Consider the following 27721-nt stretch of genomic DNA (forward strand, 5'->3'; position numbering starts at 1 on the left):
TAGTAACCAAAATAGTGTTAAACAAATCAAAATATATATTTAGATTCTTCAAAGTAGCCACCCTTTGCCTTGATAACAGCTTTGCACACTCTTGGCATTCTCTCAACCAGCTTCACCTGGAATGCTTTTCCAACCGTTTTTAAGGAGTTCCCACATATGTACAGTGCTTTTCCTTCACTCTGCCGTCCAACTCATCCCAAACAGGTTGAGGTCGGGTGATTGTGGAGGCCAGGTCAACTGATGCAGCACTCCATCACTCTCCTTCTTGGTCAAATAGCCCTTACACAGTCTGGAGGTGTGTTGGCTTATTGTCCTGTTGAAAAACAAATGATAGTCCCACTAAGCGCAAACCAGATGGGATGGCTTATCGCTGCAGAATGCGGTGGTAGCCATACTGGTTAAGTCTGCCTTGAATTTTAAATAAATCACAGTGTCACCAGCAAAGTACCCCCACACCATCACATCTCCTCCATGCTTCACTGTGGGAACCACACTTGCGGAGATCATCCGTTCACCTATTCTGCGTCTCACAAAGACACGGCGGTTGAAAACAAAATTCTCAAATTTGGACTAATCAGACCAAAGGACAAATTTCCACCGGTCTAATGTCCATTGCTCGTGTTTCTTGGCCCAAGCAAGTCTCTTCTTCTTCTTGGTGTCCTGTGGTAGTGGTTTCTTTGCAGCGGTTTGACCATGAAGGCTTGATTCACGCAGTCTCCTCTGAACAGTTAATGTTGATGGGTCTGTTACTTGAACTCTGTGAAGCATTTATTTGGGCTGCAATCTGAGGCTGGTAACACTAATTAACTTATCCTCTGCAGCAGAGGTAGCTCTGGGTCTTCCTTTCCTGTGGCGGTCCTCATGAGAACCAGTTTCATCATAGCGCTTGATGGTTTTTGCGACTGCACTTGAAGAAACTTTCAAAGTTCTTGTACTTTTCTGGTTTGACTGACCTTCATGTCTTAAAGTAATGATGGACTGTCGTTTCTCTTTGCTTATTTGAGCTGTTCTAGCCATAATATGGACTTGGTCTTTTACCAAATAGGGCTATCTTCTGTATACCACCTCTACCTTGTCACAACACAACTGATTGTCTCAAACGCATTAACCTCTTACATCTAGACGTTGCGCTAGCGGAACACCTGCTCCAATATCCAATGATAGGCGTGGCGCGAAATACAAACTCCTCGAAAATCCGAAAACTTCAATTTTTCAAACATATGACTATTTTACACCATTTTAAAGACAAGACTCTCCTTTATCTAACCACACTGACGATTTCAAAAAGGCTTTACAGCGAAAGCAAAACATTAGATTATGTAAGCAGAGTACCCAGCCAGAAATAATCAGATACCCATTTTTCAAGCTAGCATATAATGTCACAAAAAACAAAACCACAGCTAAATGCAGCACTAACCTTTGATGATCTTCATCAGATGACACTCCTAGGACATTATGTTATACAATACATGCATGTTTTGTTCAATCAAGTTCATATTTATTTCAAAAACCAGCTTTTTACATTAGCATGTGATGTTCAGAACTAGCATTCCCACCGAACACTTCCGGTGAATTTACTAAATTACTCACGATAAACGTTGACAAAAAACATAACAATTATTTTAAGAATTATAGATACAGAACTCCTTTATGCAATCGCGGTGTCCGATTTTAAAATAGCTTTTCGGTGAAAGCACATTTTGCAATATTCTGAGTAGATAGCTCGCCATCACGGGCTAGCTATTTTGACACCCACCAAGTTTGGTACTCACCAAACTCAGATTTACTATAAGAAAAATTGGATTACCTTTGCTGTTCTTCGTCAGAATGCACTCCCAGGACTTCTACTTCAATAACAAATGTTGGTTTGGTTCCAAATAATCCATAGTTATATCCAAATAGCGGCGTTTTGTTGTGCGTTCAAGACAATATCCGAAGGGTAACGAAGGGTGACGCGCCCGGCGTGTTTCGTGACAAAAAATATTCCATTACCGTACTTCGAAGCATATCAAACGCTGTTTAAAATACATTTTTATGTGATTTTTCTCGTAAAAAAGCGATAATATTCCGACCGGGAGTCGTTGTTTTTGTGCAAAGACTGAAAATGAAAACATGGAGTCGTCTCGTGCACGCGCGCCAGTCTCATTGTTCTCTGATCGACCACTTACCAAATGCGCTACTGTTTTTCAGTCATGGCCTGCAAAGTCATCATTCAACGTTCTGGCGCCTTCTGAGAGCCTATGGGAGCGTTAGAAAATGTCACGTTACAGCAGAGATCCCCTGTTTTGGATAGAGATGATCAAGAAGGCCAAGAAATGGTCAGAGAGGGCGCTTCCTGTTTGGAATCTTCTCAGGTTTTGGCCTGCCAAATGAGTTCTGTTATAGGAGTAATAATCAGATTAAATCGGGTACGTTTTTTATCCGGCCGCGAAAATACTGCCCCCTATCCATAACAAGTTAAGAAGGAAATAAATTCCACAAGTTAATTTTTAACAAGGCACACCTGTTAATTGAAATGCATTCCAGGTGACTACCTCATGAAGCTAGTTGAGAGAATGCCAAGAGTGTGCAAAGCTGTTATCAAGGCAAAGTGTGGCTACATTGAAGAATCTCAAATATAAAATACATTTGATTTGTTTAACACTTTTTTGGTTACTACATGATTCCATATGTGTTATTTCATAGTTGTGATGTCTTCACTATTATTCTACAATGTAGAAAATAATAAAAATAAAGACCCTTGAATGAGTAGGTGTGTCTAAACTTTTGACTGGTACTGTAGATGGGAAAGCCCTTAACCCTTCAACCTCTGGTCAGGTCACTGGTTCTAGCAAAACTAAAAGCACTCTGGCCCTTGAGGCCAATTCCACTGCTGATTCTCATTCTTCCCCTTTAACCAGGGCTTGCTTTAAAACCTGTAACATCATAAACAGTATACACTGTGTACAAAATACTGCTCTTTCAATCAGTGTAGATTAAGGGGAGGAGACAAGAGTTTTAAGCTTTGCTACAGTTGAGACATGGATTGTGTATGTGTGCCATTCAGAGGGTGAATGGGCAAGACAAAAGATTTAAGTGTCTTTGAACGGGTTAAGGTAGTAGGTGCCAGGCGCACCAGTTTTAGTGTGTCAAAAAATATGTGTATCAAGAATGGTCCACTACCCAAAACATCCAGCCAATTTGACACAACTGTGGGAAGCATTGGAGTCAACATGGGCCAGCATCCCTGTGGAATGCTTTCAACACCTTGTAGAGTCCATACCCCAATGAATTGAGAGTGTTCTGAGGGCAAGGGGGGGGGTGCAAGTCATTATTAGGAAGGTATTCCTAATGTCTGGTATACTCAGTGTACATGCAAGACTACAGGGAACACTTCTAAGAGGAGACAGAGACAGAGAGATGTCCTGCAGAGGTAATGAGGTATCTGTGCTGACTATCATCATAATATTATATGGTAGCAGACCTGGAGCATACCATAAGAGACCTCAGCTAAATACTCACTCACTCACTCACTCACTCACTCACACACAGCAGCCAGACCAGAGGGGAAAAAAAGAGGAATCGAAATGGAACGACAAATGAATAAACACAGACTGTGCTAGCAGCTGGAGCTGTTTTTCTCTCTGTCCCTCTCTTTCTCTCCTCTCTCTCTGTCCCTCTCTTTCTCTCCTCTCTTTCTTTCCTCTCTCTCTGTCCCTTTCTTTCTCTCCTCTCTCTCTCTCTCTCCCACTCTCCTCTTTCTCTCCTCTCTCTCTGTCCCTCTCTTTCTCTCCTCTCTCTGTCCCTCTCTTTCTCTCCTCTCTTTCTCTCTCTCCCACTCTCCTCTCTTTCTCTCCTCTCTGTCCCTCTCTTTCTCTCCTCTCTCTCCCACTCTCCTCTCTTTCTCTCTGTCCCTCTCTTTCTCTCCTCTCTCTCTGTCCCTCTCTTTCTCTCCTCTCTTTCTCTCTCTCCCACTCTCCTCTCTTTCTTTCTCTCCCACTCTCCTCTCTTTCTTTCTCTCCCTTTCTGCTGTCTGTTCCCCTCATACCTGCCAAAAGCAGGTTATTAATGCACACACAACTTATTCACACACTCACACAAACTACAGTACACTAAATTCCTATAAAAACCTATGGACCTGCTATTAGGCAAAGAAGGAATATGAGCAGGTCAGAAAACACACAGGCACAGCTCTGCATAGCACTGTGGCACACCCGGTAATGGCTTAGAGAGAAAAGGCTAATTAAATAACCGGAGGGCCATTAAAACAACACAGACTGGCTTAAAGTGCCTGACTACAGACAGACATTATGACCTGCCTTTTACAGATACTGACTGAGACAGCCTCCTACAGTCACACACACACACACACAGAGAAATAAAGAAGCTACACACACTTCTAAGCATTGCCTTTTAAAGACGTGGTTGAAGCTAGCAATCAACTGGCTGGAAAGCCAAGTCAAACATACACACACAGTACAAGTAAAAGTATGGCTCTAAGCCAGTGTAACACAGCACTGAAAGGGGTTTAAATATGTTACAGCTTCGCCCGTTAAGAGCATGATATATGACACCACTAAAAACATCAGTGCTTCAAATCAAGTCACGTGACACAGGAGAACGCCGCTTTTTCAACTCAGTGGAGGATAAAAACAGACAGATTAGAGAGAGATTGGGGATCAGATAGAGAGAAAAGGAGAGGAAGAAAGATGAAAAGAGAGAAAGAAACTGGCAGTTTGATTGATTGTAGCACACTACACATTGAGTGGTAATGCCCTTGTATGCCCTCATGTTGGCATTGTGATATTAGTTGGTACAGTAGCTGTTGTTATTGCCTGGGTCTAAGGCTGAAGACCTGTGCCAGTTCTTAACATGGTGCTAAAGCCCTCATCCCATGCCCTTCGTACCTCTAAAAACCCCCTGTCAGTCCACAAGGGTTGGGTTTCAGTGCCTTTTCACTTTCACTGTACCACAGGGGTAGGCAAGTCTGGTCCTGAAGTGTCGCAGGCACGTTTTTGATGTAACCGACCTGGAAGACCAGGTGTGTTGAATTTAGTCAATCACTGAACTGATCAATTAGCTCAGTTGGTCAGCTGTGGTGCCTAGTTGGAACAAAATCCTACAGTACCTTTAGCACTCCAGGAAAAGGGTTGCCTACCCCTGCTGTACCACATGAATCTCAAGGTGATTCATTTAAATTCGATTCATGGCTTGATGAAAATTGCCGGTTATTTTTATAGATAGAAGCCTATCTTTTTACTTTCTGAATTGACTGAATCAAAATGGAAATTACTCCAATCTCTGAGATAATTCAACATGGCTACTCTCCTGTTTCCTGTTTCATTTCTAATGGCAGTTTATGAAGCAGTATTAAAGCGTTGGTTGGTTTGTTTGTGTCTCCACAGCGCTTCCCATCCAGAAAAGTCATTTAAAAAACAGCAGAAAAAGAAGAGGGGAGCCTGGGAACCTCTTCTGTTCCTCGACTGAGCCACTGTTCAATGGCCCCTACAGAAAACGACAGCCATTATAAACAGTGGAAGGTTTCCACCCTGTAGCTATCATACACAGAGCCATAAGAAGAAGGCCTAGGTCTTGGAAATGTCCATCCGCTAGCTAGTTATAATACATGGCTATATCGACCCAAAGAAGTGTCCACTCAGTGACTATTGTCATGTCTATAAGGTACCAAGTTAGGTGTCCATTCATTTGCTAGTACACCAGACCAATGGGAGCCTATAAGTGTCTATTGTTCAAGGTTAAAAGCAGTGATTAGACATCCCTCTCCCTGTGTATCTGAGTTTCCAGGGTAGCCCTGCCTTCTTCTACCCTGTGAATGGCTGATCACTCCTACACTTACGACACAACACGCACACACACACGCACACACTACATCAAGGTCTCCACAAAGAGAGAGATAAAAGGAGAGCTTAGGTGATCAGAAAAAGAGAAAGACACTGAGGAAGAGAAAAACACGTCAGTTACAGTGAGTCATCAAATCAACTCTGTCTGCAACACTGGCCAGTTTCCCCCGTTTGTAGAAAAGCGCACAGAGAGACTAGAAACTGAGTGATAGAAACAGAGAGAGAGAGAAACCTGACTACACACTGACTGGCCTTCAACAAGGCAGACTGACTGACTGGCAGAATGACTGACCCTAAAATACAGAAGCAGCTCACATACATTAGAAACAATGTACAGAGATTATTAGTCAACGAAACATTTACACCAACTGAGTTAAGAGTTAAGGCTTGAACAGGACAAAAGCAACAGTGTGTGTGTGTGTGTGTGTGTGTGTGTGTGTGTGTGTGTGTGTGTGTGTGTGTGTGTGTGTGTGTGTGTGTGTGTGTGTGTGTGTGTGTGTGTGTGTGTATATATATATATATACCAACATCATACAGCACTAAAGCTGAGACTGTGTATGTACTGTATGGTTTAGGAGATAGGGTGCAGGGGTTCAGAGAGAGAGAGGGAGGTCAGAGGTCATCTCTAGATCCTCTTCTTCTTGAAGTAGTCAGCGTACTGACCCCCCAGCCCCTGGGAGTGCTGCCCCACGTATGCCCCCTCTGATGTCATATTGTGCACCGCCAAGTGAGGGTACTCCCGTTTCTGCCCCCGAGTCGTCTGATTCTGAGAGAGAGAGAGAGAGAGAGAGAAGATCGTCAAAGATCTCAGTCACCCGAGCCACAGCCTGTTCACCCCGCTACCATCTAGAAGGTGGAGAAAGTACAGGTGCATCAAAGCTGGGACTGAGAGACTGAAAAACAGCTTAATCACTACCGGCTACTACCTGGTACTCTGCCCTGCACCTCAGAGACTGCTGTCCTATGTACATAGTCATTGAACACTGGTCATTTTAATAATGTTTACTGTTTTATCCACTTGATATGTATATACTATATTCTAGTCATGGCTCATCTTATATAGCTACTGCTGTACATAACTTTTCTATTCATATACTGTCCATACTGTCAATACACACCATTTATACATACTATTCCAGACTCTGACATTGCTTGTTCTGATATCTCTTATTTATGTAAATGTATGGCTAGATATTACTGCACTGTTGGAGCTAGAAACACAAGCATTTCACTTCACCTGAGATAACATCTGCAAATCTGTGTACAGGGCCAATACACTTTCATTGTTTTGATTTGAGAGAGAGGGTAATAGAGAGAGAAAGAAAGAGAGATATGAGAGAGAGTGAGTGAGAGAGAGAGCGAGAGAGAGAGGAAGAAGATGAGATGAGAGTGAAGGATGAAGAGAGATTGAGTATCGTATCGCCAAAGTTCAGCGCTATAGCACTATTTAAATTTACACAAAAGAAATGCTCCCCCCAATTGATCCACAGACGATATCGCCCCAATAGATCCAGACGATACCGCCCCAATAGATCTAGACAATACGGCCCCAATAGATCTAGACAATACCGCCCCAATATATCCAGACGATACCGCCCCAATAGGTCCACAGACGATACTGCCCCAATAGATCCAGATGATACCGCCCCAATAGACCCAGACGATACCACCCCAATATATACAGACGATACCGCCCCAATAGGTCCAGACGATGCCGCCCCAATAGATCTAGACAATACGGCCCCAATAGATCTAGACAATACCGCCCCAATATATCCAGACGATACCGCCCCAATAGGTCCACAGACGATACCGCCCCAATAGATCCAGATGATACCGCCCCAATAGACCCAGACGATACCGCCCCAATATATACAGACGATACCGCCCCAATAGGTCCAGATGATACCGCCCCAATAGATCCAGATGATACCGCCCCAATATATCCACAGACGATAATGCCCCAATATATCCAGACAATACCGCCCCAATATATCCACAGATGATATCGCCCCAATAGATCCAGACCATACCGACCCAATAGATCCAGACGATACCGCCCCAATAGATCCAGATGATACCGCCCCAATAGGTCCACAGACGATGCCGCCCCAACTGATCCAGATGATACCGCCCCAATAGATCCAGATCATACCGCCCCAATATATCCACAGACGATATCGCCCCAATAGACCCAGACAATACCGCCCTAACATATCCAGACGATACCGCCCCAATAGGTCCACAGACGATACCGCCCTAATAGATCCAGATGATACCGCCTCAATATATCCACAGGCGATACCGCCCCAATAGATCCACAGATAATACCGCTCCAATATATCCAGACGATACCGCCCCAATAGACCCAGACGATACCGCCCTAACATATCCAGACGATACCGCCCCAATAGATCCACAGACAATACCGCTCCAATATATCCAGACGATACCGCCCCAATAGATCCAGATGATACCGCCCCAATATATCCAGATGATACCAACCCAATAGATCCACAGACGATACCGACCCAATAGAGCCACAGACGATACTGCCCCAACAGATCCACAGACGATACCGCCCCAATAGGTACACAGACGACACCACCCTAATAGATCCAGACGATACCGGCCCCAATATGTCCAGACGATACCGACCCAATAGAGCCAAATGATACCGATCCAGACGATATCGCCCCAATATATCCAGACGATACCGACCCAATAGATCCACAGACGAAACCGCCCCAATATATCCAGATGACACCAAACCAATAGATCTACAGACGATGCAATCGCCATCACACTGCACAATGCCCTATCCCATCTGGACAAGAGGATTACCTAGGTAAGAATGCTGTTCATTGACGACAGCTCAACATTCAACACCATAGTACCCTCCAAGCTCATCATTAAGCTCGGGGACCCTGGGTCTGAACCCCGCCCTGTGCAACTGGGTCCTGGACTTCCTGATGGGCCGCCCCAGGTGGTGAAGGTAGGAAACAACACCTTCACTTCGCTGATCCTTAACACAGAGGCCCCACAAGGGTGCGTGCTCAGCCCCCTCCTGTAGTCCTTGTTCACCCATGACTGCGTGGCCACGCGCGCCACCAACTCAATCATCAAGTTTGCAGACGACACAACAGTTGTAGGCCTGATTACCAACATTAACGAGACAACCTATAGGGAGGAGGTGAGGGCCAAGAAAATAACCTCTCACTCAACGTGTAAAAAAACCAAAGCAGCTGATCGTGGACTTCAGGAAACAGTAGAAGGAGCATGCAACTATCCACATTGACGGGACCGCAGTGGAGAAGGTGGAAACCTTCAAGTTCCTTGGCGTACACGTCACTGATGATCTGAAATGGTCCACGCACACAGACAGTGTGATGAGGAAGGCGCAACAGCGCCTCTTCAACCTCAGGAGGCTGAAGAAATGTAGCTTAGCCCCAAAAAAACCTCAAACCTTTATAGATGCACAATTGAGAGCATCCTGTCGGGCTGTATCACTGCCTGGTACGGCAACTGCACCGCCCGCAACCACAGGGCTCTCCAGAGGGTGGTGCGTTCTGCCCAACGTATCACCGGGGGAAAAACTACCTGCCCTCCAGGACACCTACAACATCCGATGTCACAGGAAGGCCAAATAGATCATCAAGGACATCAACCACCAGAGCCACGGCCTGTTGACCCCGCTATCATCCAGGAGGCGAGGTCAGTACAGGTGCATCAAAGCTGGGACCGAGAGACTGAAAAACAGCTTCTATCTCAAGGCCATCAGACTGTTAAATAGCCATCACTAGCCGGCAACCACCCGGTTACTCAAACCCGCACCTTAGAGGCTGCTGCCCTATGTACATAGACTTACTTTATTGGTCACTTTAATAATGTTTAAATAATTTTTACATACTTCTTTACTCATCTCATATGTATATACTGCATTCTATTCTACTGTATTTTAGTCAATGTCACTCCGACATTGCTCAATCTAATATTTATATATTTCTTAATTCCATTCTTTTACTTTTAGATTTGTGTATATTGTTGTGAATTGTTTTTAGATACTACTGTACTGTTAGATACTACTGCACTGTTGGAACTAGGAACACAAGCATTTTACTACACCCGCAATAACATCTGCTAAATATGTGTATGTGACCAATACAATTTGATTTGATTTGCATTCATGGTAAACACTGCATATGTTGGCTCAATCGGAAATTACATTTAAACATTGGCAATACTGATTGAATTGAGCCCTAAACACCACTACTTATGATCCAGACCGCTCACTATACCTTCCCAACCCGAGACCCTTCACCCGAAACCTAACCCCGACTTAACTGCATATACCTTCCCAACCCGAGACCCCTCACCCAAGACCTCACCCCCAACTGGACTGCATATACCTTCCCAACCCGGGGCCCCTCACCCAAGACCTCACCCCCAACTGGACTGCATATACCTTCCCAACCCGAGGCCCCTCACCCCAGACCTCACCAGCGACTTGAAGACATATACCTTCCCAACACGAGACCCTTCACCCCAGACCTCACCCCCGACCTGACTGCATATACCATCCCAAACTAATTGAAACAGGAGGATGTGAAGACTGTGTGTCTGTACAAATACAGTACAAGTCAAAAGTTGCGAGGCAGCTACTCATTCAAGGTTTTTTCTTTATTTGTACTATATTCTACATTGTAGAATAATAGTGAAGATGTCAAAACTATGAAATAACACATATGGAATCATGTAGTAACCAAAAAAGTGTTAAACAAATCAAAATATATGTATATTTTATATTCTTCAAAGTAGCCACCCTTTGCCTTGATGACAGCTTTACACACTCTTGACATTCTCTCAACCACCATTCATGAGGAATGCTTTTCCAACAGTCTTGAAGGAGTTCCCACATATGCTGAGCACTTGTTGGCTGCTTTTCCTTCACTCTGCGGTCCATCTCATCCCAAACCATCTCAACTGGGTTGAGGTCGGGTGATTGTGGAGGCCAGGTCATATGATGAAGCGCTCCATCACTCTCCTTCCTGGTCAAATAGTTTTGTTGAAAAACAAATGATAGTCCCACTAAGCGCAAACCAGAAGGGATGGCGTATCACTGCAGAATGCTGTGTTAGCCATGCTGGTTAAGTGTGCCTTGAATTCTAAATAAATCACAGACAGTGTCACCAGCAAAACACCCCCACACCATCACACCTCCTCCATGCTTCACGGTGGGAACCACACATGCAGAGATCATCCGTTCACCTACTCTGCATCTTACAAACTAGGCAGTTGGAACCAAAAATCTCAAATTTGGACCAAAGGACAGATTTCCACTGGTCTAATGTCCATTGCTCATGTTTCTTGGCCAAGCATCATGTTTCTTGGCCAAGCAAGTCTCTTCTTCTTATTGGTGTCCTTTAGTAGTGGTTTCTTTGCAGCAATTCGACCATGAAGGCCTAATTCACACAGTCTCTTCTGAACAGTTGATGTTGAGATGTTTCTGTTACCTGAACCCTGTGAAGCATTTATTTGGGCTGCAATCTGAGGTGCAGTTTAATTGTCGATTTCTGAGGCTAGTAACTGTAATGAACTTATCCTTTGCAGCAGAAGTAACTCTGGGTCTTCCTTTCCTTTAACAATCCTCATGAGAACCAGCTTCATCATTGCGCTTGATGGTTTTTGCGACTGCACTCAAAGAAACTTTCAAGCACCGGTGACTCTGTCTATAAAAAAGTGGTCAGATGAAGCAGATGCTAAACTACAGGACTGTTTTGCTATCACAGACTGGAATATGTTCCAGGATTCTTCCGATGGCACTGAGGAGTACACCACATCAGTCACTGGCTTTATCAATAAGTGCAGCGAGGACGTCATCCCCACAGTGACTGTACGTACATACCCCAACCAGAAGCCATGGATTACAGGCAACATTCGCACTGAGCTAAAGGGTAGAGCTGCCGCTATGCCCTGCGACGAACCATCAAACAGGCAAAGCGTCAATACAGGGCTAAGATTGAATCATACTACACCGGCTCCGACGCTAGTCTTATGTGTCAGGGCTTGCAAACTATTACAGACTACAAAGGGAAGCACAGCCGTGAGCTGCCCAGTGACACGAGCCTACCAGACGAGCTAAATCACTTCTATGCTCGCTTTGATGCAAGCAACACTGAGGCATGCATGAGAGCATCAGCTGTTCCGGACGACTGTGTGATCACGCTCTCTGTAGCCGACGTGAGTAAGACCTTTAAACAGGTCAACATACACAAGGCTGCGGGGCCAGACGGATTACCAGGACGTGTGCTCCAGGCATGTGCTGACCAACTGGCAGGTGTTTTTACTGACATTTTCAACATGTCCCTGATTGAGTCTGTAATACCAACATGTTTCAAGAAGACCACCATAATCCCTGTGCCCAAGAACACAAAGGCAACCTGCCTAAATGACTACAGACCCGTAGCACTCACGTCCGTAGCCATGAAGTGCTTTGAAAGGCTGGTAATGGCTCACATCAACACCATTATCCCAGAAACCCTAGACCCACCAGAATTTGCATACCGCCCAAACAGATCCACAGATGATGCAATCTCTATTGCACTCCACACTGCCCTTTCACACCTGGACAAAAGGAACACATGTGAGAATGCTATTCATTGACTACAGCTCAGCGTTCAACACCATAGTAAACTCAAAGCTCATCACTAAGCTAAGGATCCTGGGACTAAACACCTCCCTCCGCAACTGGATCCTGGACTTCCTGACGGGCCTCCCCCAGGTGGTGAGGGTAGGTAGCAACACATCTGCCACGCTGATCCTCAACACTGGAGCTCCCCAGGGGTGCGTGCTCAGCCCCCTCCTGTACTCCCTGTTCACCCACAACTGCATGGCCAGGCACGACTGCAACACCATCATTAAGTTTGCAGATGACACAACAGTGGTAGGCTTGATCACCGACAACGACGAGACAGCCTATAGGGAGGAGGTCAGAGACCTGGCCGGGTGGTGCCAGAATAACAACCTATCCCTCAACGTAACCAAGACTAAGGAGATGATTGTGGACTACAGGAAAAGGAGGAGTGAGCACACCCCCATTCTCATCGACAGGGCTGTAGTGGAGCAGGTTGAGAGCTTCAAGTTCCTTGGTGTCTACATCAACAACAAACTAGAATGGTCCAAACACACCAAGACAGTCGTGAAGAGGGCACGACAAGGCCTATTCCCCCTCAGGAAACTAAAGATTTGGCATGGGTCCTGAGATCCTCAAACGGTTCTACAGCTGCAACATCAAGAGCATCCTGACTGGTTGCATCACTGCCTGGTACGGCAATTGCTCGGCCTCCGACCGCAAGGCACTACAGAGGGTAGTGCGTACGGCCCAGTACATCACTGGGGCTAAGCTGCCTACCATCCAGGACCTCTACACCAGGCGGTGTCAGAGGAAGGCCCTAAAAATTGTCAAAGACACCAGCCACCCCAGTCATAGACTGTTCTCTCTACAACCGCATGGCAAGCGGTACCGGAGTGCCAAGTCTAGGACAAAAAGGCTTCTCAACAGTTTTCATCCCCAAGCCATAAGACTCCTGAACAGGTAATCAAATGGCTACCCGGACTATTTGCATTGTGTGCCCCCCAACCCCTCTTTTACGCCGCTTCTTATCATATATGCATAGTCACTTTAACTATACATTCATGTTCATTCTATCTCAATTGGGCCGACCAACCAGTGCTCCCGCACATTGGCTAACAGGGCTATCTGCATTGTGTCCCGCCACCCGCCACCCGCCAACCCTTCTTTTTCGCTACTGCTACTCTCTGTTCATCATATATGCATCGTCACTTTAACCATATCTACATGTACATACTACCTCAATCAGCCTGACTAACCGGTGTCTGTATGTAGCCTCGCTACTGTTATAGCCTCGCTACTGTTATAGCCTCGCTACTTTTATCTTTCACTGTCTTTTTTTACTGTTTTATTTCTTTACTTACCTATTGTTCACCTAATACCTTTTTTGCACTATTGGTTAGAGCCTGTAAGTAAGCATTTCACTGTAAGGTCTACACCTGATGTATTCGGCGCAGGTGACAAATAAACTTTGATTTGATTTGCCTGCCTTGACCTGTCATTTACCTGCCCCGGTGGTTACAATAAACATTGTTACTTCACACAGTCTGCACTTGGGTCTTACCTTGATTCCTGATAATTAAGAAGGAAAGAAATTCCACAAAATAACTTTTAACAAGGCACACCTGTTAATTGTAATGCATTCCAGGGGACTACCTCAGGAAGCTGGTTGAAAGAATGCCAAAAGTGTGCAAAGCTGTCAAGGCAAAGGGTTACTACATGATATATTTTCATTTGTTTAACACTTTTTTTGGTTACTACATGATTCTATGTGTTATTTCATCATGTTGATGTCTTCACTATTATTTTACAATGTAGAAAATAGTAAAAATAAAGAGAAACCCTTGAATGAGTAGGTGTGTCTGAACTTTTGACTGGTACTGTAGATGTAACTCTTTAAGAGACATGAGTTCAGCTCAAGTCTCTGAGTAAATCCTCCCACTAGGCTGTCTGCTCATCTCAGCTCATTCTCCTAATCTCCCACGCTCAAACGTCACACACTGCTACTACAGCCGTCCAGGATAATGCATCTAGTACCACTACAAATCTCTTGTCGACAGATGCAGGTAACATAAATGGTAGTAGCATCTGTCGACAGACTGTGGGATGGACAACTTATGTCACTGATTATTTGGACAAATCACAATTTCACAGATGCTTGTATCTTTTGAATTTTGTAAGGGGACATTTGGCCTCTAGACTTGCCAGAACCTGGGTGAGTTTCTGTTTAGAGGGATGGAGACTTTGCTAGTCTCATTAGTATATTTTCTAAAACGTCTCCCCCAGAACTTAATCGAGCATCTGAAGCAATTACGCAATATTTTAGTTCTGAGTCCAAGATTAAGAAACTACTAATAGTACTAATCATATGATAGTACTGGGACTACTCCTAGTACTGGCTCTTCACTGGGACTACTCCTAGTACTGGCTCTTCACTGGGACTACTCCTAGTACTGGCTCTATACTGGGACTACTCCTAGTACTGGCTCTATACTGGGACTACTCCTAGTACTGGCTCTTCACTGGGACTACTCCTAGTACTGGCTCTACACTGGGACTACTCCTAGTACTGGCTCTTCACTGGGACTACTCCTAGTACTGGCTCTACACTGGGACTACTCCTAGTACTGGCTCTTCACTGGGACTACTCCTAGTACTGGCTCTACACTGGGACTACTCTTAGTACTGGCGCTTCACTGGGACTACTCCTAGTACTGGCTCTTCACTGGGACTACTCCTAGTACTGACTCTTCACTGCGACTACTCCTAGTACTGGCTCTACACTGGGACTACTCTTAGTACTGGCGCTTCACTGGGACTACTCCTAGTACTGACTCTTCACTGGGACTACTCTTAGTACTGGCGCTTCACTGGGACTACTCCTAGTACTGGCTCTATACTGGGACTACTCCTAGTACTGGCTCTATACTGGGACTACTCCTAGTACTGGCTCTACACTGGGAATACTCCTTACTTATATCACTGTAGAAAGTTTAAATATAGCAGTTGCATTGGTTCTCTAACTTCCATGGTGTTCCTGGAGTTTGGCCATAATGAGTACGGTGTCTCTGACGGAAAGATCATCACCATCAACATCCTCTTAATCATCATCAACATCATGTGACTTACGTAGTAGTACTGGTTCCATTCATTGGTGGATTGGGTGTGGGCACTCTGGATGTGTGTGGTGGAGCTGGGTGGGTGTGTGGCGTGAGGTGGCGCGGCCATGAAGCCTGACATCATAGGCATGGGGCTGTAAGCTGGCAGGACCGCGGCGGGCAGCACCGACTGGGCACCGTTACTGACCGCATGGAGAGACACACCCAGCGACTTACACACATCAGCCTCCTAGCAGACAGAGAGAGAGAAATAAAACGAACACACACACAGTTAACGAACGCATGGAGAAACTCACTCAGGGCCTTACTCACCTCCAACTCCTATTATTATTACACACACACACACACACACACACATACTCACATACACACCGGCCTTCCTTAGTCTTATGACGCGACACCTGCTGTGGTGTGGACAGACAGTCTCTCCCAGCAGGATATCTGTGTCCTGGGTTGGGGTGAGGAGTGTCATGCTCCCCAAATAAACACACCAGCATCTAAATACCACAGGCCTTCCACACCGGGGGGTCACTGACATACTACTACGATAGATTACACCCCAGGAGGGAGCATAAGAAGGGTACAGGGAAGGGTTATAGGAAGGGGTAGCTTGGGTAGGAGAGCGGGGGTCACTAAAGTCAACCAGAGAGAGACATGACAAGAATGGGATATAGTGTGAGCTGGGGTATGAGGTTACAGCCAGGGATTGGACAGTGTTAGATGAAAGCTGGGACATGGGAGTCCAAGGTACAGGCTAAGTGATGATGTTAGTGCGTATTACATCTAGAGAAAGAAGGGGGAGTAGGGTGTGTTTCGGCGGGCACTGGTGTACCCTAATAGTGTACCCTTATACATAGAGAAGATAGATTGGGGTCGTGAACTCTCTGGAACATTGGGTTGGAGGTGTTGACTAGCTAGGGTTTGGACATCTGGGGTGTGGCTTTTGGAATGTGACTGTGTGTCTTAACAGTGACATTCTGCACTGCGTCTTAACAGTGACATTCTGCACTGCGTCTCAACAGTGACATTCTGCACTGCGTCTCAACAGTGACATTGTGCGCTGCGTCTCAACAGTGACATTCTGCGCTGCGTCTCAACAGTGACATTGTGCGCTGCGTCTCAACAGTGACATTCTGCGCTGCGTCTCAACAGTGACATTGTGCGCTGCGTCTCAACAGTGACATTCTGCGCTGCGTCTCAACAGTGACATTCTGCGCTGCGTCTTAACAGTGACATTCTGCGCTGCGTCTCAACAGTGACATTCTGCGCTGCGTCTTAACAGTGACATTCTGCGCTGCGTCTCAACAGTGACATTCTGCGCTGCGTCTTAACAGTGACATTCTGCACTGCGTCTCAACAGTGACATTCTGCGCTGCATCTCAACAGTGACATTCTGCGCTGCGTCTCAACAGTGACATTCTGCGCTGCGTCTTAACAGTGACATTGTGCGCTGCGTCTCAACAGTGACATTCTGCGCTGCGTCTCAACAGTGACATTGTGCGCTGCGTCTTAACAGTGACATTGTGTGCTGCGTCTTAACAGTGACATTGTGTGCTGCGTCTTAACAGTGACATTGTGCGCTGCGTCTCAACAGTGACATTCTGCACTGCGTCTTAACAGTGACATTATGCGCTGCGTCTCAACAGTGACATTGTGTGCTGCGTCTTAACAGTGACATTGTGTACTGCGTCTCAACAGTGACATTGTGCGCTGCGTCTCAACAGTGACATTATGCACTGCGTCTTAACAGTGACATTGTGCGCTGCGTCTTAACAGTGACATTGTGTACTGCGTCTTAACAGTGACATTGTGTGCTGCGTCTCAACAGTGACATTGTGTACTGCGTCTTAACAGTGACATTGTGTGCTGCGTCTTAACAGTGACATTGTGTACTGCGTCTTAACAGTGACATTGTGTACTGCGTCTTAACAGTGACATTGTGTGCTGCGTCTCAACAGTGACATTCTGCGCTGCGTCTCAACAGTGACATTGTGTACTGCGTCTTAACAGTGACATTGTGTGCTGCGTCTCAACAGTGACATTGTGTACTGTGCTGTGTACCTTGGTAGGGTCTCTGTGTTGGTAGACCTGGGGAGGTGGCTGGGTCATAGGAGGCTGACAATAGTACTGACTGACAGCCTGCATGTAGGAGCTGTAATCCCCATAGGACGGCACCGCCGCCGCTGCCACAGCCTGCTGGAACACAACAGGGATATGTTACACACACACACACACACAGGCACACACACACACACAGGCACACACACACACAGGCACAAAGGTACAAAGGTGCCAGGTACCGTGTGTGTCGTGACCCTGAGGTGCCAGATACCGTGTGTGTCGTGACCCTGAGGTGCCAGATACCGTGTGTGTCGTGACCCTGAGGTGCCAGATACCGTGTGTGTCTTGACCCTGAGGTGCCAGATACCGTGTGTGTCTTGACCGTGAGGTGCCAGGTACCGTGTGTGTCTTGACCCTGAGGTGCCAGATACCGTGTGTGTCTTGACCCTGAGGTGCCAGATACCGTGTGTGTCTTGACCCTGAGGTGCCAGATACCGTGTGTGTCTTGACCCTGAGGTGCCAGATACCGTGTGTGTCTTGACCCTGAGGTGACAGATACCGTGTGTGTCTTGACCCTGAGGTGCCAGATACCGTGTGTGTCTTGACCCTGAGGTTCCAGGTACCGTGTGTGTCGTGACGCTGAGGTGCCAGATACCGTGTGTGTCTTGACCCTGAGGTGCCAGGTACCGTGTGTGTCGTGACCATGAGGTGCCAGATACCGTGTGTGTCTTGACCCTGAGGTGCCAGGTACCGTGTGTGTCGTGACCCTGAGGTGCCAGGTACCGTGTGTGTCTTGACCCTGAGGTGACAGATACCGTGTGTGTCTTGACCCTGAGGTGCCAGATACCGTGTGTGTCTTGACCCTGAGGTGACAGGTACCGTGTGTGTCTTGACCGTGAGGTGCCAGATACCGTGTGTGTCGTGACCCTGAGGTGCCTGGTACCGTGTGTGTCTTGACCCTGAGGTGACAGATACTGTGTGTGTCTTGACCCTGAGGTGACAGATACCGTGTGTGTCTTGACCCTGAGGTGCCAGGTACCGTGTGTGTTGTGACCCTGAGGTGCCAGGTACCGTGTGTGTCTTGACCCTGAGGTGACAGATACCGTGTGTGTCGTGACCCTGGGATACCAGGTCCCGTGTGTGTTGTGACCCTGACGTGCCAGATACCGTGTGTGTCTTGACCCTGAGGTGACAGGTACCGTGTGTGTTGTGACCCTGAGGTGCCAGGTACCGTGTGTGTTGTGACCCTGAGGTGCCAGGTACCGTGTGTGTCTTGACCCTGAGGTGACAGATACCGTGTGTGTCGTGACCCCGGGGTACCAGGTCCCGTGTGTGTTGTGACCCTGACGTGCCAGATACCGTGTGTGTCTGTACATGTAAACTTAACTGCTTCCCACCCTACTTTACATAATGTACTGGCTATAATGTTGCTTATATTGAAATACCTGACCTGTGTTATGATTCTGATCAGTATACCCCTGGAGGATAATACAGTAACTGAGAACACACTACACTGACCTGTGTTATGATTCTGATCAGTATACCCCTGGAGGATAATGCAGTAACTGAGAACACACTACACTGACCTGTGTTATGATTCTGATCAGTATACCCCTGGAGGATAATACAGTAACTGAGAACACACTACACTGACCTGTGTTATGATTCTGATCAGTATACCCCTGGAGGATAATGCAGTAACTGAGAACACACTACACTGACCTGTGTTATGATTCTGATCAGTATACCCCTGGAGGATAATACAGTAACTGAGAACACACTACACTGACCTGTGTTATGATTCTGATCAGTATACCCCTGGGGGATAATACAGTAACTGAGAACACACTACACTGACCTGTGTTATGATTCTGATCAGTATTCCCCTGGAGGATAATACAGTAACTGAGAACACACTACACTGACCTGTGTTATGATTCTGATCAGTATTCCCCTGGAGGATAATACAGTAACTGAGAACACACTACACTGACCTGTGTTATGATTCTGATCAGTATACCCCTGGAGGATAATGCAGTAACTGAGAACACACTACACTGACCTGTGTTATGATTCTGATCAGTATACCCCTGGAGGATAATGCAGTAACTGAGAACACACTACACTGACCTGTGTTATGATTCTGATCAGTATACCCCTGGAGGATAATACAGTAACTGAGAACACACTACACTGACCTGTGTTATGATTCTGATCAGTATACCCCTGGGGGATAATACAGTAACTGAGAACACACTACACTGACCTGTGTTATGATTCTGATCAGTATACCCCTGGAGGATAATGCAGTAACTGAGAACACACTACACTGACCTGTGTTATGATTCTGATCAGTATACCCCTGGAGGATAATGCAGTAACTGAGAACACACTACACTGACCTGTGTTATGATTCTGATCAGTATACCCCTGGAGGATAATGCAGTAACTGAGAACACACTACACTGACCTGTGTTATGATTCTGATCAGTATACCCCTGGGGGATAATACAGTAACTGAGAACACACTACACTGACCTGTGTTATGATTCTGATCAGTATACCCCTGGATGATAATGCACTGAGAACACACTACACTGACCTGTGTTATGATTCTGATCAGTATACCCCTGGAGGATAATGCAGTAACTGAGAACACACTACACTGACCTGTGTTATGATTCTGATCAGTATTCCCCTGGAGGATAATACAGTAACTGAGAACACACTACACTGACCTGTGTTATGATTCTGATCAGTATTCCCCTGGAGGATAATACAGTAACTGAGAACACACTACACTGACCTGTGTTATGATTCTGATCAGTATACCCCTGGAGGATAATGCAGTAACTGAGAACACACTACACTGACCTGTGTTATGATTCTGATCAGTATTCCCCTGGGGGATAATACAGTAACTGAGAACACACTACACTGACCTGTGTTATGATTCTGATCAGTATTCCCCTGGAGGATAATACAGTAACTGAGAACACACTACACTGACCTGTGTTATGATTCTGATCAGTATTCCCCTGGAGGATAATACAGTAACTGAGAACACACTACACTGACCTGTGTTATGATTCTGATCAGTATACCCCTGGAGGATAATGCAGTAACTGAGAACACACTACACTGACCTGTGTTATGATTCTGATCAGTATTCCCCTGGAGGATAATACAGTAACTGAGAACACACTACACTGACCTGTGTTATGATTCTGATCAGTATTCCCCTGGAGGATAATACAGTAACTGAGAACACACTACACTGACCTGTGTGTGCTCCTTGCTATAGTCCTTAGCTTGGCTCTCCTGGGGGGCGGTGCTGTAGCTCTGGGCTTGGTAGTGCTGGTACCACTGCTGCATAGCCTCCTACAATACAATCACGCAGACATTACATTACAATGACATTACAATCATATTACGTTAATCACATTACAATGACATTAAGTTACAATCACATTACGTTACAATCACATTACAATGACATTACGTTACAATCACATCACGTTACAATCACATCACGCTGCAATCACATTACAATGACATTACATTACAATGACATTACATTGCAAACCCATTACGTTACAATCACATTACACTACAATCACATCACGTTACAATCACATCACGTTACAATCACATTACGTCACAATCACATTACGTTACAATCACATTACGTTACAATCACATTACGTTACAATCACATTAATCACATTACGTCACAATCACATTACGTTACAATCACAGTATGTTACAATGACATTATGTTACAATGACATGGCGTTACAGTCACATTACGTTACAATGGCATGAGAATCACATTACGTTACAATGACATTATGTTACAATCACAATACGTTACAATGACAATACGTTACAATCACATTACGTTACAGTCACATTACGTTACAATCGCATTACGTAACAATGGCATTACGTAACAATGGCATTACGTTACAACGGCATTATGTTACAATCACATTACGTTACAATGGCATGAGAATCACATTACGTTACAATCACATTACAATGACATCACGTTACAATCACATTACGTTACAATGGCATTACGTTACAATCACATTACAATGACATCACGTTACAATCACATTACGTTACAATGGCATTACGTTACAATCACATTACGTTACAATCACATTACGTTACAATCGCATTACGTTACAACGGCATTACGTTACAATCACATTACGTTACAATGGCATTACGTTACAATGGCATTACGTTACAGACAGATGGAAACTGATGGTACTGTAGAAGTAGTCGTGTAGTATGGTGGTTTGGAGAGAGAGACAGCGAGAGAGAGAAAGAGTGAAATACAGTTCTTGTTTTATATGGTCTAGCAGTGTGCTGGAGTGGAGCACCAGATGGAACAGAATACACACTCTCTCTCCCCTTACCCATCTCTCTCCTCTCTCTTCCCTTACCCATCTCTCTCCTCTCTCTTCCCTTATCCATCTCTCTCCTCTCTCTCCTCTCTCTTCCCTTACCCATCTCTCTCCTCTCTCTTCCCTTATCCATCTCTCTCCTCTCTCTCCTCTCTCTTCCCTTACCCATCTCTCTCCTCTCTCTCTCTCCCTCTCTTCCCTTATCCATCTCTCTCCTCTCTCTCCTCTCTCTTCCCTTATCCATCTCTCTCCTCTCTCTCCTCTCTCTTCCCTTACCCATCTCTCTCCTCTCTCTCTCTCCCTCTCTCCCCTTACCCATCTCTCTCCTCTCTTCCCTTACCCATCTCTCTCCTCTCTCTTCCCTTACCCATCTCTCTCCTCTCTCTCTCCCTCTTTCTCTCTTCCCTTACCCATCTCTCTCCCTCCCTTCCCTTACCCATCTCTCTCCTCTCTTTTCCCTTACCCTTCTCTCTCCTCTCTCTCTCTGCCTCTCTCCCCTTACCCATCTCTCCTCTCTCTCTCCCTCTCTCTCCCTTCCCTTACCCATCTCTCTCCCTCCCTTCCCTTACCCATTTCTCTCCTCTCTCTTCCCTTACCCATCTCTCTCCTCTCTCGCTCTCCCTCTCTCCCCTTACCCATCCCTCTCCTCTCTCTCTCTCTTCCCTTAACCATCTCTTTCCTTTGTCTTTCTCCCTCTCTTCCCTTAACCATCTCTTTCCTCTCTCTCCTCTCTCTCCCTCTCTTCCCTTACCCATCTCTATCTCTCCCTTTCCTCTCTCTCCCCTTACCATCTCTCTCTCTCATCTCTCTCCCTCTCTTCATGATCCCATCTCTCTCTCCCTCTCTTCATTAACCCATCTCTCTCTCCCTCTTCATTATCCCATCTCTCTCTCCCTCTCTTCATTAACCCATCTCTCTCTCCCTCTCTTCATTATCCCATCTCTCTCTCCCTCTCTTCATTAACCCTCTCTCTCTCCCTCTTCATTATCCATTCTCTCTCTCCCTCTCTTCATTAACCCATCTCTCTCTCCCTCTCTTCATTATCCCATCTCTCTCTCCCTCTCTTCATTAACCCATCTCTCTCTCCCTCTTCATTAACCCATCTCTCTCTCCCTCTCTTCATTAACCCATCTCTCTCTCTCCCCCTCTTCATTAACCCATCTCTCTCTCCCTCTCTTCATTATCCCATCTCTCTCTCCCTCTCTTCATTAACCCATCTCTCTCTCCCTCTTCATTAACCCATCTCTCTCTCCCTCTCTTCATTATCCCATCTCTCTCTCCCTCTCTTCATTAACCCATCTCTCTCTCCCTCTTCATTATCCCATCTCTCTCTCCCTCTCTTCATTACCCCATCTCTCTCTCCCTCTCTTCATTAACCCATCTCTCTCTCCCTCTCTTCATTATCCCATCTCTCACTCCCTCTCTTCATTAACCCATCTCTCTCTCCCTCTCTTCATTATCCCATCTCTCTCTCCCCTCTTCATTAACCCATCTCTCTCTCCCTCTCTTCATTAACCCATCTCTCTCTCCCTCTCTTCATTAACCCATCTCTCTCTCCCCCTCTTCATTAACCCATCTCTCTCTCCCTCTCTTCATGAACCCATCTCTCTCTCCCTCTCGTCATTAACCCATCTCTCTCTCTCCCTCTCTTCATTAACCCATCTCTCTCTCCCTCTCTTCATTAACCCATCTCTCTCTCCCTCTCTTCATTAACCCATCTCTCTCTCCCTCTCTTCATTAACCCATCTCTCTCTCCCTCTCTTCATTAACCCATCTCTCTCTCCCTCTTCATTAACCCATCTCTCTCTCTCCCTCTCTTCATTACCCATCTCTCTCTCCCTCTCTTCATTACCCATCTCTCTCTCCCTCTCTTCATTAACCATCTCTCTCTCCCTCTCTTCATTAACCCATCTCTCTCTCCCTCTCTTCATTAACCCATCTCTCTCTCCCTCTCTTCATTAACCCATCTCTCTCTCCCTCTCTTCATTAACCCATCTCTCTCTCCCTCTTCATTATCCCATCTCTCTCTCCCTCTCTTCATTATCCCATCTCTCTCTCCCTCTCTTCATTAACCCATCTCTCTCTCCCTCTTCATTAACCCATCTCTCTCTCCCTCTCTTCATTAACCCATCTCTCTCTCCCTCTTCATTAACCCATCTCTCTCTCCCTCTCTTCATTATCCCATCTCTCTCTCCCTCTCTTCATTAACCCATCTCTCTCTCCCTCTCTTCATTAACCCATCTCTCTCTCCCTCTCTTCATTAACCCATCTCTCTCTCCCTCTCTTCATTAACCCATCTCTCTCCCTCTCTTCATTAACCCATCTCTCTCTCCCTCTCTTCATTAACCCATCTCTCTCTCCCTCTTCATTAACCCATCTCTCTCTCCCTCTCTTCATTAACCCATCTCTCTCTCCCTCTCTTCATTATCCCATCTCTCTCTCCCTCTCTTCATTATCCCATCTCTCTCTCCCTCTCTTCATTATCCCATCTCTCTCTCCCTCTCTTCATTAACCCATCTCTCTCTCCCTCTCTTCATTAACCCATCTCTCTCTCCCTCTCTTCATTATCCCATCTCTCTCTCCCTCTTCATTATCCCATCTCTCTCTCCCTCTCTTCATTAACCCATCTCTCTCTCCCTCTTCATTAACCCATCTCTCTCTCTCTCTTCATTAACCCATCTATCTCTCCCTCTCTTCATTAACCCATCTCTCTCTTTCTCTCTCACTCATCTCTCCTATTGTTCCTTTCTCTCTACATAACTCTACCTCTCCCCACTCTCTCTCTTTTCACTACCCTGTCTACTGCAACACACCCCACTCTCTCTCTCTTTCTCCATCTCTCCAACAGATGACAGAATTGTGAGTAATTGCAAAAACAACCTGTCTCTATGAGGAAGCACGGAAGACATAATGACTTACTGTGCAGAGCTCAACAGTTTGGGTGTGTGCTCACCCCTGCGTACACACTCGTGTCTGTGTGTGCATGCGTGTGTGTGTGTTACCTGTGAGTATGCCTGGCTATAGTGACTGTAGTCTGCAGAGGTATCGGTGCTGTAGGGTGCTGGGGTTTGGGAAGTGGTGGGTTGGGAGACAGGGGTCATAGCACTGCTGTACACCCCAACTAGAGGCTGCCCTGTCTGTGCTTTACAGGCCGCCGGGGCTGCATGACAGACCAAACAACCACACAGAGAATACAGTCAAATACACACAGTCATAGAAAAATAGGACATCATCTGTAATAGTTAATGTGAGTCCTTTTTTAATAACAAGCCCCAACAAGTTATAAGAAATATCTTAAAACGAGCAACATGTCCTTTATACTGGGTCATAACAATGAATGTGAATGAGTGTGTATCTGTGTGTGTGTGTGTGTGTACTTTACCTTGCAGCACCATGCCAGGTAACACACTAGCTAGATTCAGGTATGGATTGGAAGGTAGCTTCATCTCTTTAGGGGGTTCACCCAGGAGAGAGAACTGACTGCTGGGAGCCTGGAGACAGACAGAGATGGATAACATTGGACTTTACCACACTGTTACTTACCTAAGTAATTAACCAAATCATGAACAACCCATCGTACTAACGTATCATTAATGCATTCAACAATGCTGTAGATGTTCAAGTCAAAATGCTGTACACCCTTTAAGACTGTGTTGCCACCTAGCTTGCCTCACAATCAGCCCTCTACATAACTACCTAGCCACCCCATACAGCCGTGTGTATCTCAGCTTGCCTCACAATCAGCCCTCTACATAACTACCTAGCCACCCCATACAGCCGTGTGTATCTCAGCTTGCCTCACAATCAGCCCTCTACATAACTACCTAGCCACCCCATACAGCGAAAGAGAGAAAGACAGCGACAGACAGCTAAAGAGAGAGATAAAGAGAGAGAGAGCGAAGAGCCAGAGAGAAAGACAGCGACAGACAGCTAAAGAGAGAGATAAAGAGAGAGAGAGCGAAGAGCCAGAGAGAAAGACAGCGACAGACAGATAAAGAGAGAGATAAAGAGAGAGAGAGCGAAGAGCCAGAGAGAAAGACAGCGACAGACAGATAAAGAGAGATAAAGAGAGAGAGAGCGAAGAGCCAGAGAGAAAGACAGCGACAGACAGCTAAAGAGAGAGATAAAGAGAGAGAGAGCGAAGAGCCAGAGAGAAAGACAGCGACAGACAGCTAAAGAGAGAGATAAAGAGAGAGAGAGCGAAGAGCCAGAGAGAAAGACAGCGACAGACAGCTAAAGAGAGAGATAAAGAGAGAGAGAGCGAAGAGCCAGAGAGAAAGACAGCGACAGACAGATAAAGAGAGATAAAGAGAGAGAGAGCGAAGAGCCAGAGAGAAAGACAGTGACAGACAGATAAAGAGAGATAAAGAGAGAGAGAGCGAAGAGCCAGAGAGAAAGACAGCGACAGACAGATAAAGAGAGAGCGAGAGAGAGAGCGAGAGAGCGAGAGAGAGCAAGAGAGAGAGAGAGAGAGAGAGAGAGAGAGAGAGAGAGAAAGAGAGAGAGAGAGAGAGAGAGAGTGTATGTGTGGGGGTGCATTTAAGTTCAATACTGAGGCAACAGACCCTTCAGGGTCTGGAATGGTTTCTTTGCCTGTTCTTCGTGTGTGTGTGTTATATATATATATAAATGAATGAATGAATGAATGAATGAAAGAAAGAAGCCAGAGTTTCTGAGGGCTAAATCGGGCGAAAAGGCCCAAGGCCACAGAACACCAACTCATAAACAAATCAGACCTGTCAGAGAACTTAGACAGAGAGGAGGAGGAGAGAGAGAGACAGACAGAGACAGAAAGGAAAAGGGAGAGAGACAGACAGAGAGACAGACTGACTGACAGACAGACGACAGTCTAAAACCAGCGAACCCTAGGGCTATCTCTCTCTCTAGAGTGCTCCCTCAAAGTGAAGGAGGTGTGAAGGAGAGAAAAGAGGAGGTGAGGTGGATGGACAAACAGACAGATACAGTAGATAGGTAGAGACAGACTGATGAAGGAAAGAGAGAGAGACAGGAACCAACAGCCAAGGAAATGAGAGGCAGAAGGCAGGGCAGGAGAGCTAGTGATGGCTGGTAGGAAAGAGAGCTACCGGTGTCTCAGTCAATGCCAATGTGTTGTCGTATTGTTGTGTTGTTGTGCTGTTGTATTGTTGTACTGTTGTAATGTTGTGTTGTTGTATTGTTGTGCTCTTGTGTTGTTGTGCTGTTATATTGTTGTGTTGTGTCTGTGCTCTATACTCACTCCACTAGCTGGGCTACTCTCAGTGCTGCTGTAGCTGTGTAGGCCTGGCTGGTGGCCCCCTGGAGCTTTGGGTGGTGGGGGACCCAGGAAGTAGCTCTGTCCCTGGGGCTGAGCATTCACCGTGGTTCCAGGAGGGGCTGGTTGCCTGTCAGAGGCTGTGGTGTAGATACAGGCCCCGTTCTGTTCCCCTCCCCCGGCTGTTCCCAGGTGTGCCTGCACCTGCAGGTAGGGCATCATGCCCGCTGCCGACACTGAGGCCTGACTGGACATTGGCAGGGACTCCTGACCCAACTCTGTGGAGGGGGAAAGAGAGGCAAGAGAGGCAAGAGAGAGAGAAAGAGAGAGGTGGTTGAGAATGGATAGAGGACAGACACAAGACCTAGTATCATTCACAGACTGGTCCCCTCACTTACTGC

General features: G+C 46.0%; 1 protein-coding gene across 5 annotated transcripts in view; it reads right to left on the reverse strand.

The window, feature by feature from the left end:
• Positions 1-3979: 3979 nt before the first annotated feature.
• Positions 3980-27721, reverse strand: part of raver2 (ribonucleoprotein, PTB-binding 2) — a 145690-nt gene continuing 121948 nt past the window's right edge. For 2 of the 5 annotated variants that reach the window (XM_029707971.1, XM_029707973.1), the window contains 7 exons: positions 27306-27598; positions 25452-25560; positions 25072-25229; positions 20934-21032; positions 17652-17786; positions 15601-15819; positions 3980-6606 (listed from right to left, as the gene is read on the reverse strand). In XM_029707971.1, coding sequence (XP_029563831.1) covers positions 6466-6606; positions 15601-15819; positions 17652-17786; positions 20934-21032; positions 25072-25229; positions 25452-25560; positions 27306-27598 — 1154 coding nt within the window. In that variant the 3' untranslated portion in view covers positions 3980-6465. Of the gene's footprint in view, positions 6607-15600; positions 15820-17651; positions 17787-18249; positions 21033-25071; positions 25230-25451; positions 25561-27305; positions 27599-27721 lie in introns of those variants that run through there. The other 3 variants (XM_029707972.1, XR_003868712.1, XM_029707974.1) reach the window with 3 other exon arrangements.

Source organism: Salmo trutta, chromosome 22 (assembly GCF_901001165.1).
Source record: "Salmo trutta chromosome 22, fSalTru1.1, whole genome shotgun sequence".
In the NCBI taxonomy this organism is placed as follows: domain Eukaryota; kingdom Metazoa; phylum Chordata; class Actinopteri; order Salmoniformes; family Salmonidae; genus Salmo; species Salmo trutta.